The sequence below is a fragment of the Anser anser genome, assembly GCF_964211835.1.
Source record: "Anser anser genome assembly, chromosome: 10".
Taxonomy (NCBI): Eukaryota; Metazoa; Chordata; class Aves; order Anseriformes; family Anatidae; genus Anser; species Anser anser.
In genome coordinates, this window is record NC_139730.1 from 21,688,312 (window position 1) to 21,702,047 (window position 13,736).

Sequence of the window (13,736 nt, forward strand, 5' to 3'; positions counted from 1 at the left end):
TTGCACAGGCATTACGCCTAGAAGGAGTACTGCAACTGGCACATCTGATTTCTCTTTTCTTCCCTTGGTTTTTGTGTGGATTGTCTCCAAAACATCTACATGACATATTAATGAAATGAACTGTATTAATGTATTCCTGAAACTAGTAATGCTGTTAACCACATTTGTCAGTATGAATTAAAGTCCGTTCAGCAAATTGCACTACAATGGTACAAAGGCCTGCTGAGTTGTTTGATGCTTAGTTACTCACAGTCTTACAGAGGATACTCACAAAAGAAAGTATTTCTTTAGCAACAGTCCAGGAAGGCTTTCCTTCATAAGGGCCTCTGTTTTGTCATTCTCTGCTATTTTTGCAAGTCATTCACATTGAAAAGACTGCCAGACAGATCTTTTTTAAAATAATAACATGAAGTCACAAAATGTAACATGATGGTTCAGATGAGGAGCTAATTCTATTTTTATTATTATATTTTTTCAATTTAGATTTCATCTTCCTGTACTTGTAATTAGATGAATTCCATTTGCATCTTGCAGGTATTTCCACATACAGCCTACTACTTTCCTACTGCAGTATGTGACACCTCCAGAGCAAAATACTCACCACCTAATCATACTAACAAACTTATAAGGAAACATGGAATATGGTCAAGAGATGCTTTTTGAGACCGCAAAGGCATCCACCTTAGAGATAGCAATGGCAATTTTTAAGATTAAACACCTCTGGAAAAATATTTTTCTTAATTTCTTCTTATAAGAATCACAATCTTCTTTCAGTTCTGAAAGGCTATCATGATATTAAGGTCACCTAGTCAACAACGCACCATCTGCTTCCTCTGGGCAGAGTTCACAGGGATCTCCCCACCCTTGTCCTTTCAAGGCACAGCAACACTCTTGTTTGGAGTGGTTTCGGGACTTCGGCACAGAACATTTTCCATCTTCAAATTTGGTAAAGCAGTAACTCACTCTCAGATCTGCACAGAGAAAAACTTGTTGTTATGTGCAGTTAGTCTAACTTTGGCACAGTTTTCACTTAGAGGAGTTAGTTGCAAAATTACCCGAGGTCCCCCTACAGCCCCCCAGCAAAGCACCCAAATTCCATCTGAATTTAACAAGGACCATTATTGCCTCTGACAGGAGAAGCTCTGATGAGGGAGAGACTCCTTCCATCCCAGTAAAGGAAAGCTATGGGACAGAGTGTCCTATCTCAGTCAGGGAAAAGGAAAAGATTTTCTCATTTGCCCAGCAGAGATGGAAGGGCTGTACTCCCTTCCTATCTTCACTCCTCTTCGTAAAAACCAAACATTGACTTATTTATATTTCATTATGAGTAAGAATCACTTAAGTCAAAAGATTTGAGAAAACTTGCAATGATAATACTGTGTAGTGTTAAACTGAGGGGCAATGTACAATTGTGCTTTCCTTTCTCATTCTTCCCAGAGGTACACGCAACAAAGAAAACTGGCCCCGTGGCACTACATTTTACTCCTTTAAGCTGGATAACAAGGATGCTGGAGTAGGGCTGAGATCACAGACCACAAGCATCCAGCAGGCAGAGAGCTGGCAGCTCCCTGGGTTGGCAGGGGAACAGCAACAGGCCAGTTGTGGAGGCAGCTGCTCATCCAGTTTTCTGGCTGCAGCATCAATGCTGGGCAGTGTCCAGACTTTACAAAAGTCCTAGGTAATGGGAAGTTTTAAACAAAAGTTTGTTTGGCCTGAGATACTTGAAAAAAACAGTCTTCTTCAGGGGATGGGGAGAAGCACGGTTCTTAAGGTTTGTTCACACAAGTATGCATTTTCCTCTAATATTCCATGTGAAACAATGGTCTATTTTTATAAAGAAGAAGATAAAGCTGCATTCTTTTTTGTGATTTTGTTTCTTGTTGTGTTTTTGGTTTTTAGTGTTTTTCCCTACCTGGAGAGAACAATAACCTCAGGGTAAAGAAATCTCATTTATACAAGCTACAAAAACACAGCTAAAACAGCCATGCTACTTTCTTGAAGTTGAGGCAAGTAACCGTGCCAAACTGCATGGTGGTTTGGAGACCTGGATGAATGTTTACTGCAGGTTCCACAGATTCATTTAGCCCACTGTGAAGTGAAGAACTCACTATGGTGTCAATAAGCATCACTGTTAATGTGCCAAGCATAACTACAGAGGTCCTTATAGAGGTCTTACTCATCAGCGGTTACCAATGTGCACACTGTGTATAGGACATTTAATGATATATCTATTTAATCATTTCCAAAGTATTTAAAATAACTCACTCCCTAATTTGCTGTGCTTATTCTTTATCCACAGAATAAACTAACCCATGGCTTTTCATTACTAGATGTTCAGTTTTCAGCATTTAACCTGTCTCAGTGCCCAGGGTTTAGCCTCTGAACAGTGTATGTACTAATGCCCGAAGCCAAAAGGAGCTTCAGACTTTTTTAAGCAGATGGGTGCTGATCAGCCATGCCACACCTCTTGCATTGATCTTTTTTCCATCCACACAATTGTGTAGAGGAATAGTATATAACAAATGCTATGTAGAATTTGATAGAATTTGGTTAAGAACAGCCTTATTCCTGGAAATGCTGCTTGTAGCACTGCACTGCAGTAGTCTCCTGTGTTCATGCTTCTACACCATGTCAAACATGTCACAGTCTATACAGAATCTAGGTAGCCTCAACATTTCTTCCAGGGGTGCAAGAAAGGGCTGCAGGGCAACATAATTTCCTCACTTAACCTGGTGCATTTAACATAATCTTCACCTCTTTTATTGCAATGTTCTCTTTGATGACAAACAGATGTTAGAGCAAGACAGAACCTGGCCACGGCTGAAGAATTATCACGTTTTTCTTGTGAAAAACACTGTTTGAGTCCAGAGCCTCCTTATTATATTAGAAACAGGCAGCTAACAAGGCTTTTATAAAACAGAAAACAAATTCTGAAATGCCAAAAAATAAGAATGAAATTACCTTGGCATCGCCTTCCTGTGGAAGACAACACAAAACCTTCTGGACACAAGCATTTGAAACTGCCTGGTGTGTTGCTGCATGTGCCCAGGGCACAAATTTCTGGCTGTTCCACACACTCATCAATGTCTGTAAGAAAAGTAATTACAGAGATGAGAAATAAAAATGTCTACACTGGCAGATGTACAACATAAAATATAACCTTACATCATCACTGATATCTAACAGATTTGAAAACACAAATGTCAATAGAAGAACAGACAGAAAGAGGGATGAGAAATCCAGGCACAAAATCTACCGTTAGTTTTCAAAACCTCATGTGGTGGGTACGCCTCAGCAATGTACCATCAGCCAAACAGCCTGGGATCAGATTTTTCTTGGGATCTGACAAGGTAGCTCAGGTTCAAATAAAACTGGGTGAGACTTTCTGAGGAGCAAGTGACTTACCAGTTGCTACAGTTCAGAACTGTATACTGCCACAAAAGAATAAACATTACCCATGTTCAGATGCAGAGAACACTGGTAACAACAGTGAGTAGCTAGAAAAACAAACAGATGAAGGATTGATCTATACACACCTTCACATCTGTCATTTTGCAGGACATATCCAGGAGGACAAATGCATCTGAATGACCCATCCAAGTTCTGACATGTGCCCGGTGAGCATTTTCCAGGATCCAGTGCACACTCATTGACATCTGAAAGGAAAGAAAGACAACAGCAATTATTTCAAATATGTTATCTCCACAAATCTGCTGTAGAGGATGCTTTACTCTTGATTCCATCAAACTAATGGTGGAACCTTCCAGGAGCAGGAATGTCTTCATCCACTTGTCATCATTTTCTTCAGCTAGCTATAACGACAACACTTTGACAGTTCTCTCTGACCTCCCTCACTTTTCACTCAACATTGTCTTTTCAAGGTTTGTTGCACTTTCTTTTTTTGACCCTAAAAGAAAGTACTCACCAACACAAGTCCTTCCATCCAGAGCCACCTCATAGCCATCATTGCAAAGACACTGGAAAGATCCAATCGTGTTCACACACTGACCATTCCTGCAGAGCATCCCATTTCCACTTGCACATTCGTCCACGTCTAAAATAACATTGAAAGATACATAAGAAATACCTGCACCAAGTACAATTGCATAGATAAGATTTCTGTTTACACCATATCGCACAGTAACTGAGAATTCATCAATAAACCCTTGTTGAAAAAGCAAGTGAGGGAAAAATACTCCTATTAGTCTATGTTATAAAATTGTCAAAGAGACAGTTAAAAAGGGAATGGCATATTTCACAAGCAAACATTTAAGTGGTTATAGAAAAGCAAGAAGTTTACAATCAGAGGCCTTTTCAGACCAAAGAAATAGCTTTTTGTCTTTAATCACACAGACCATTCAAGGTGCAATCTTAACTCCGTAGAGATGATGGTACTAATGTTAATTTCATTAGAAGCAGAAAGTCTTAGAAACACTTAACTGGTCTCAGCACTCCTTACCTATGCAGTCATTGTTGTGTGAGAGGATGAACCCCAAATTGCAGCGGCAATTGAAAGAGCCAATAGTGTTTCTGCAGGTTCCATTGCCACAGGCATCTCTCTCACACTCATTGATATCTACAAAGGAGAAAAAACAAGCAGCAAGAATTTTAATCTCTAATGGGGAAAGGAAGGCCTGCAGCTATCCCACAGGCATGAGAAGTAATCTACTGCCAACACAGAGCAAATAGAAGTAAAAAAGATTTTCCTGTCTTCCAAAAGGAAGATTTTACCCAGGTTTATGTATTTGATAGCAACATCTGTAAAAATAGATCAAGTGTCCGATGATAATTTATTCTCCTAAATCTATTTCATATCTATTTCACCCTTCCCAAAGGGTTTCTAAATTATCTGTCATCATAAACATCCTGAAATCTCATCCTATCCATAACAGATCTAAACTAACAGCTATGAATGGGTTAAGTACAGAATTTCCTTCTTTATGAAGATGTCTCTGTTTCTGAAAAGGGCACTTTTCTGGCAGGAAATCCATCCTTCACTTACTCTATTAACAATTAGGCTGTATACAATTGCTGTATTGTAATATTCATCTATTAGATTTCTTGCCCAAAGGAATAAATGAGACAAAATGCTTCAGAAAATTCTAAAAAGGAAGGAATATTTTCCTGAAAAATGAAGGCATCAACAGTTCATTAGACAGGATATATATTTTTAGAGGTTCTATCTACAGTAATGAGATGTTCTTCCTTCATTATCAGCTTATCATCTCCATTTGCCAGCTATGGTGTTTTCACACCATTGCCAGTGGTAGATGGCTCACAATCAGTTCTTACAGTGTCGCTCCTTATGACACAGAGGATCGGCTTCCATTAAGATAGTCATTAGTCTAAGTACACCTTAATTGGATATACTTGCCTATACACATTGTTCTGTCATCGTTGGTCTTGAATCCATTGTGACAAATACAGTAAAAACTTCCGACAGTGTCAATACACTGCCCATGGCTGCAGATATTTGGAATTTCTTGACATTCGTTCCGATCTGAAAACAAAGAGGCACATTGAAAGTTAAGGCCTCTAAACTACAAGGCTGGAAAGATGTATTAGCATCAACCATGATATTTAGAATTCAGTGCAGGTCTCTAATTTAAAGTAGTATTTTTAATTTACTAATAAGAGAAACATTACTAAATAAATCTCTGGAAATGGGTTATTTGCTTGTAAACTACCTTTACAACATTTGTGGAGCTGTAAAAATCTAGTGTAAAAATGATATCGCTGAAACACGAATTCTTGCTGAAAGGGAATCACGTCACTAAATTGTGATTTTCAAATCACTGGATTTGAAAAGCAGATTTAATGACATGAAATTGTGTCAGGAGATTTCTGAGTGTTCTACATTGATTTCGCAGTGGATGTGAAAGCCTCACATACATATATTTATATCACAGTTTGTATCCTTCTCATGAAAGCAGCTTATTGCTTTTAGCCATGTTAAGCGCAACTTTGCTTAACTGACTTACTGAAATCATACAAAACTGAAATTGAAATGAATCCTACACTCTTCTCACTGAGCTTACAGAAAGATAAAAATGCATTAAAATACTAGGCACTCTGCAGAGATAAAATGAGTAGAAGTAGCACCTGTGTCTCATGCAATGTGATGGTCCTGTAAATCAGACAAGCAAGGCATGATAAGCTGTCCTGGATTCAGCTGGAATAGAGTTAATATTCTTCCTAATAGCTGGTAGGGTGCTGTGTTTTGCATTTAGGACGAGAATAATGCTGAGAACATGTCGATGCTCTGGTTGTTGCTGGGCAGTGCTTACACAGAGTCAAGGACTCAGCTTCTTACACTGCCTTTGCCAGCAGAGAGGCTGGGGCTGCCTCCCAAGGAGCTGGGAGGGGACACAACCAGGACAGCTGATCCACACTGGCCACAGGGATATTCCATACTGTATGGCGTCCTTCTGAACAATAAAACTGATGGGGGGTTGGCTGGGGGAGGTGGGAGTGGGAGCAGGGAGGCCACTGCTCACGGTCCGGCTGAGCATCAGTCAGTGGGTGGTGAGCAATTACATTGTGCATCACTTGCTTTGTACATTTTTTTATCATTATTTTTCTGTCACATTGAACTGTCTTTATCTCAACCTGTAAGTCCCCCTGTCCCTCCTCCTCCCCCTCTTTTTTTTTCCCAATTCTCTCCCCCATCTGTCCATGGGCAGTGAGTGAGCAAACGGCTGCGTGATACTTAGCTGCCTGCCAGGATAAATCACAACAAAAGCTCAAACAGCAAGAAGAGTTATGCTGTATGTAGCCAGAAAATATTTTGCCAACAGAAGCATACAATCACCTGTATAGTACTGCAGAAAGAGATGGGGAAAACTATCCTGCTAGCATGGGATTTGCTGCCTTACAATAGCAGGGCATCTATCACACTAGTTCAACAGCTAACTGTTTCCTGCTACTCTTGTTATGAATGCTTTCAGGCAGAATGCAGGATTTTATCAATAGTAAGTGAAACAAAATGTCAAAGAACAAAATGTTTACTGTCCAGCAGACTTTTTCCATAACAAATCAGAAACATGAATCAAATGAGGGCTTTTTGTTGACCTCATCCACCAACAAAAGCTGGTTTGATTCAGTATGCTTCCTGGCATTTTGTCTGCTGCAGCTCTAAAATACTGCAATTGATGTGCTCCCATAAGCCTGTATTGGAATCTAATCGATTTTAGTGTTCTGTAATTTTATTTTACATACAATCTAAGCAAAACGTCTAAGATGCAGTTTCATAACAAACTGTGCATTGCAAAACTGTAAGGGTGAAGTTGTTCTTAACTGCAAAGAACTGCGTGTGCTAAATCTTGTTTTCCTTTGTCTGTTCTCCACACTCTGCTAGGCACACGGACCATCCTGATAGCTCTCATCCCTAGGATTACTGTATATCAATCAGCTCCATTAGTAACTTTGGATGAATATTTACTGACAACTAAGCTCTGCCAATGCTATTAAGGATACTGCTGCTAACTAGAATCTAAAGGAAGGAGAAAGGAAACCAATGCTGGATAACATGCTGATGTAAGAATTCCTAATTCTCTCATCTCAGAAATGTGGAAGGGAAAGAAAAACTATGACTCTCTTTAGTGCTCTGTGAACAGTGAATTCAAAGTCCCAGGGAAAAATCACTTCTTTTGCGATAAACAGACAATAGAACAGAACAGAATAGTTCAGCTGGAAGGGACCTTTCAAAGGTCATCTAGTCCAACTGCCTGAGCACTTCAGGATGAACCAGAAGATAAAGCAGATCAATGAGGACATTATCCAATTGACTCTTGAACACTCACAGGCATGGGCATCAACTATCACTCTAAGAAGCCTGTTCCAGTGTTCGACCACCCTAACAGTAAAGAACATTAGAACTGTTTAAAAACTGGGAGGCAGAATTGTCTTAACTGTTTATAAGAAAAAATACTCATTATACCACAATAGATAGCACCAGAAGAATGCTATTTTTATAATAAGATAAATGAAGTACTCATAGTATTGTTGACCATGATACAACCTAGTTACGATTCAGTAACATACAAGCTGCTGGGGTGTAATCCTTTTTAATGCAGAAGCATGACTGATCCAGCATTTCAAGGTGCTTAGCACTCTGCTCTCAGCAGAGCAGTTAGGATTTTCCTTTCTTTGCTGGATCAAGTAGTTTATCAACCACCTTTGACTCTAATTGTTAAACTTTATTTTCACGGAATATAAAATAAGAGCAAAATACAGGGAAGTATTACTTTTGTGCCAATTCATGCTGGGTTATTGTAACCCATATCAGAACCTTCCCTTGCTCTTCCTGTACTACGGTCGAACACGTAAAAACAACAATTACATTGGGAATATATTGCATATTTACATGTGCCGCTGCATAGCTTTACAAAACAAAGTTTTAGTTCTCATAGTAGAGTTCAGGTTGCCCCTACACCCTTTTCCCTCAAGGGTCTCATGAAACAATGAAAAACTGCACTGCAGGGAAAAGTGCACTTCCTAAAACTCAAGTACTCAGAAGCAAAAACAGAAGGAAAATGTTACCAATTTCCTTTGTAATTATTATATTGTTCAGAAACGTATATAATATTTACAGCTCTTTAGCTCCTAGCACTCTAAAATCTGTGCAATTCTTCAAGTAATCAAGATAACACAAATGCCTCTCTGGACTATGATATTAGAAGAAAGACCAAATAGATTAGAGGAACTACAGTCCCAGTCAGGGATTATTTAAAAATAATGTTCAAGGGCCAGTTTAAAACCACAGAAAAGTTAGGAAGTTTAACAAAAAGCTTTTTAAGTTAGTTGTTGCATATGGCTTAGCAGATAAGTCCACCTTATCAGCAGAGACCCCAGCAAGCAGTGATTTATTCGTGAAAAAACAAGTAGCAAAAAAAAAGTGCTAAAACACATCCAGAAAATAAAAATAAATGACTTTATGCAGACGAAGGGGAAAATACCGCACTCTCTGTCAGCAACTGCATTTTTAGTGTCAGAAAACAGCTAGTCTCGAAGTAGCGAAGCCAGACATGACATGGACTAAAGAAAGATCTTTGCAGTTGGTGGGATAAAGTGAAGGACAAATATCTACTCAGGTGATTAACTATCATTTATGCCTTTGCAGGATGGGCCCATTAGTCTTTCGGGAATTAGCAGAATGTTTATGGGATTTCCTAAAAGTCTTTAAGAGGAGGGTTCTTGGAGCCTAGATCACCTCCTAGTATAAAAAATACATCTTACTGAAAAGGAGAAATGCTTTTTTAAACTTCTTTTAAAAGGTACTACTTTCTGCAGACATTCATACAAACAAGGCAAGTACTCACCAGTGCAGCGTCCGGTTGATGTGAATCTATAGCCAGGTTTACAGTCACAACGGTAGCTACCAGCTGTGTTGACACACTCGGCATTTTGCTGACATACTGGTCCATTTTGGCATTCATCAATATCTGTTATACAAGAAGGAATTTGACTGTTATGGTAAGTTGGTACTAGAAAGACAAGAAAACCACTTTGTTTTTAGTGTAAAGGAATATTGTCTTATCAAGTATAGGTATTTCTTTTTAATTCTGAAAACATCAATATACTCAAAAAATTAGGTACTTGGTTAAATTTAGATGTCTCCTTGAAATGGTCCCAAATCTGTATGTTCCACTTGTAAAATTTATTCCTGCTTAGAAGACTGATATAATGGTTTTCTGAAAGTGCTGGAGTGCACAGGAAAGGACTGTTGCAACCTTTCACTTGGATGGACTTCTGTCAGACTGCGATCAGAATAAGGAAGTTGCTATGCCCACGTAGATCTGCAGGTGAAGACTATACGCATCCCCCCAGTCGTAACACAGAAACAAGATCCATGTTGCACATTAGCAGCTTTCAATATAAATATAAACAGCAACACAAAACTTCTGGCAAGAAAAAAAAAACAGTTTTCCTTATTTAAGGGTGTGAAAAGCAGATGGACATGAACGACAATTTTTCCTTTTGTGATATTTGTCTGTACTTACAATTTGGGAAGCTCAGTTTTGGATTATTTCCTGTGCATGGCTGCATATTGAAGGCAGCACACTCACTTGGGAGAGCTGTACTACCACATGCAATTTCTACCAGCAGCAGCACCTCAGAGACCAATACCTCACGTACTAGTTACCCAGACAGACTAAGACAGTATGAGTAAGAATATGACAGAACAAGTTAAATTCATGGTCAGAGGCAACGAGGTGTGAAAATAAAGCATTAGAACTGAATTTGATTGTTTTTTAAGCTTTGAAGATGGAATCACAGAAGTAGAATTTTATTGTGGATGGATTGCTGCTAGCCCCCTCGTTCCCAGAATATGGAAGGGAGAGAGGTGTTTTATAGGTTAGATGGTATAACCAAGAGATAAATGTATAATAGCACTCTTAGAGAAATACACAGTCTAAGAGAGGTGACTTTCACAATCATGTTCTAACAATAGATATTGACTGTAATAAATCAATATTATTCTGGAAAAAAAATAAAGGCAGGTGAGTGGGAAGAGAAGCAGGGCACTTAAATGCAATTTTATTCTCATTAAACAGCATCCACAGCACTGGATGGCAGAGCAGAGGCTATCCTCTGAATCCATTCAAGCTTGGGTCAAAGTCAACACGACCCTCATTGTCACTTGGGTTTGTCAAAGCTGCTGCAAATAGAGAACATTATTTCCCTAGAAATGTAACATTTCAGTTAGAAGCTGCCTACAGAACATGCTTGTACTTGAAGCTCCTCAATACCTTGCTCTGCAGTACCCATTTTGTCAGCAGTCATAAACCACACCAGGGAATGAAGCAACTCATACTCATTGGTTTCACCATGAAAATGACTAACACAATGTTAGAAAATGTTTAAATTGGCCAAAAAAAAAAAAAAAAAGTTGTCATGTGTTTATATTATTTACAGAAATCTTGGTCCCGTAAGAAAAAATATCTTGGAATAAAAAAATATTATTGTGATTTGACTCAAGATGACTACTCTTGTCTTGGCTTTTCTGTCAAATGTGAAAAACAATGTTTCTTCCCATGACTGCTGACTCATGCTCCTCCAAAGCCTAAGATGTCTGATGGAAAATCTGGTATTTTCTATGCAAAAAAAAAAATCATAAAAGTCTTAATTAACGTAGACTTACTACACTGACACCAGTAATTTCCTTTGCTAAGAATGTCTTGCAAGTATATCAAATTTGCCACTGTCTGAATTGTCAGCTGGTGAAATACCATTTCTCTGAATGATATTAACACTCTACCTTCGCAGATCAGTAGCTTGTCATTGTAGAAGAAACCCACAGGACACTCGCATCGGAAGCTGCCAACCATGTTTATACAGATCCCATTTTCACACACTCCAGGAATCTCTCTGCATTCATCAATATCTGCAAGAAGGATTATTTTTTAAATACTTGTAAATGGCACTTCATAAAATCCTCTGCTGAAGAACATGTCCTCCTGCATTTATCCTTAATAGAATCATCAAGCACGTGTGATCATCAGAACTTTTCCAACTGCAACAGATAGCAAGTCATTCCAAACTGTGGAAATGTAAATGTTTCCTGATTCCTCAGATCCTGACTCTTCTCTGTAGCGAAGACGTATCCTGCCACATGGGAAGGCAGAGCGCAGCGCACACCCCTCCTCATTTCTCCCATCCACAGCACTGGTGAACCTACTCGTCATTCTGAGTGTTACAATGAAGTTATTTGGAAGAGCCAAATGGAGAGAGTTTAACTTCTTTGAAAATGATATTCCCCACTTCACTAGAAATATCATGATTTAACTAGCCAAACACTGCATCACAGCAACAACTTAATCCTAAAGCACCTGATTACTGCCTATATACTGCCTCTGTTTGTTATACGGCACATTATCTGCTTCTTATTTGCATTCTTGTGTGAATAAAAACAAAATAGAGTCCCAGCAGGGTTTACTCAGATTCTTGTCTTTGAATTTCTCATTCTCTCCCTCTTTCTGTTTTGCAATTTGTTACTCACCATTCAAAAGTTATACACAATAACATATGTGAGAAATATTCCAGTTGAACAGAAAAAAGGATTTTTCTGTCAAACCAATACACAGGGGAACTGGTATGAAATGTCAGATTAAATCTCTGGTTTAGTCTCAAGGAAAGACTCCTAATTCTACTCAACAAATGCTGATTGGCCTTACTCCCAGACCTTGTAGGCTTGGTATCTGTGCCCTGCTCACGCAGGCCTGATGATAATTTATTTAGAGCTTTATATTGCCTTAATAACAAGCAGCAATAATCATTTCTGCTAGCTAGGAGGAGCTATACGGAAAGCTTGCAGGCTCAAAATTCAACAGAAGGTTGATCTCCATTATACTGTTTGGCTTTTCTTCCTCCCATGAAAGAAATGATTGGGAAAAGAAACATCCTCCCTTCCTTGGGCAGAGGTAGTATGGAATTTAGTTCAAAACAGAAATCACAACTCACCAACTGGTAATCCTGTATAAATGTCAATGAAGAAGCCAGGCCTTTGACTTCCACAGAGCGTAGAGAATTCATCTACAATTGGAGAACAAAGCAGCAATTACAGTATTTTGAATTAATCAACAGTCAAAAATTCACTACATCCTTTGCCCAAAGAAATTTCTACTTTTACTCTTTCAACACCTGCAGGGTATGTAGAAGTATGCAGATGCTTCCCTAAGGCTGTGTGAATGCTTAGTATGTACTTGAGTTCTCATTCAAAGGCCACTGAAATTAGCACATAAAAAGATGAGGAGGGCTTGGGCTCACATCCTGGCTTTGCTGTGCATATGTTTATCTCTGTGCACTACAGTTTCTGCATACAAGTCCAGATCTGAGTTTAAAAAAGTCTGAACCATAAGTTGGAAGTTATCCAAATAATTGTCTAGGAAGTTTATTCTTGTAGCTAACCACCTCAAACCAGAGTGGGGTATCCTGGGCTCAACTTTGCAGAGTCTTAAGTCAATGTGGAGGTTTACTGTATGCCCATACAATTAGCCCAGAAACTGCTACATCTTATTGTAGCTGCTTGACATAGATCATTCTCAGAAGAGACCAAGGTACCTCAGCAGTCTAGGCACAGCACACACCATATTTGTTGAAGCAATGCCTATAAAAATCCGGTCAGTGCCTCAGTACTTGATCAATAATAGGCATTTGCCAAGAGATGGATCAAACTATACAGCATGAAGTCTCCCAGAAAAGGAAACTGTCACAAAAGAGGCATGGCCCAGCAGTCTGTACACATACCACTCCAAAAGGATTTAAACATATGCCTTCATTGTGACTAGGGCTGATCACATCCAGGCCAAAAGAGGTAAGTGATCCCTTCATTTCAGACACACAAGAGCAGACAAAGTCATAGCATCTCTTTCTCTAACAATGTTACACCTGCTAACAGTGTTCATGTTACCAAGGCTTTCAAATTGCTTCCCAATTCAAAAAAGTACCGGTGCTAGGTATAGGACACTGTTCACAAGGCTTATTCCATGCACGTCCAATGTTGTAGGAACAGCAGCACATTTTCTTGGTCATATTAAAGAGTAGCTCGCCATCACAGGTTTGGTTATCAGCATAGTAATTTCTGTAGCACAGACTTCTTCTCATATCTGTGAAAATGAAGAAAAAAAGGCCAACACATTAGCAATTCTTACAGAAGATGGTGAACCTGAAGGGTTTAAGAACTATTCTTCACATACATACTTTTTAGATGCCTGTCAAATAGATGTTGTGGCACT

The 13,736-nt window shown here is 39.0% G+C and overlaps 1 protein-coding gene across 3 annotated transcripts in view; it reads right to left on the reverse strand.

The window, feature by feature from the left end:
- The window catches only part of FBN1 (fibrillin 1), a 157,676-nt gene that overhangs the window by 17,396 nt on the left and 126,544 nt on the right, over positions 1–13,736 (reverse strand). For all 3 annotated transcript variants that reach the window (XM_083850113.1, XM_083850114.1, XM_083850115.1), the window contains 10 exons: positions 13,449–13,607; positions 12,463–12,534; positions 11,261–11,386; positions 9,321–9,443; positions 5,375–5,500; positions 4,460–4,576; positions 3,926–4,054; positions 3,537–3,656; positions 2,962–3,087; positions 822–971 (listed from right to left, as the gene is read on the reverse strand). In XM_083850113.1, coding sequence (XP_083706239.1) covers positions 822–971; positions 2,962–3,087; positions 3,537–3,656; positions 3,926–4,054; positions 4,460–4,576; positions 5,375–5,500; positions 9,321–9,443; positions 11,261–11,386; positions 12,463–12,534; positions 13,449–13,607 — 1,248 coding nt within the window. The remainder of the gene's footprint in view (positions 1–821; positions 972–2,961; positions 3,088–3,536; positions 3,657–3,925; positions 4,055–4,459; positions 4,577–5,374; positions 5,501–9,320; positions 9,444–11,260; positions 11,387–12,462; positions 12,535–13,448; positions 13,608–13,736) is intronic.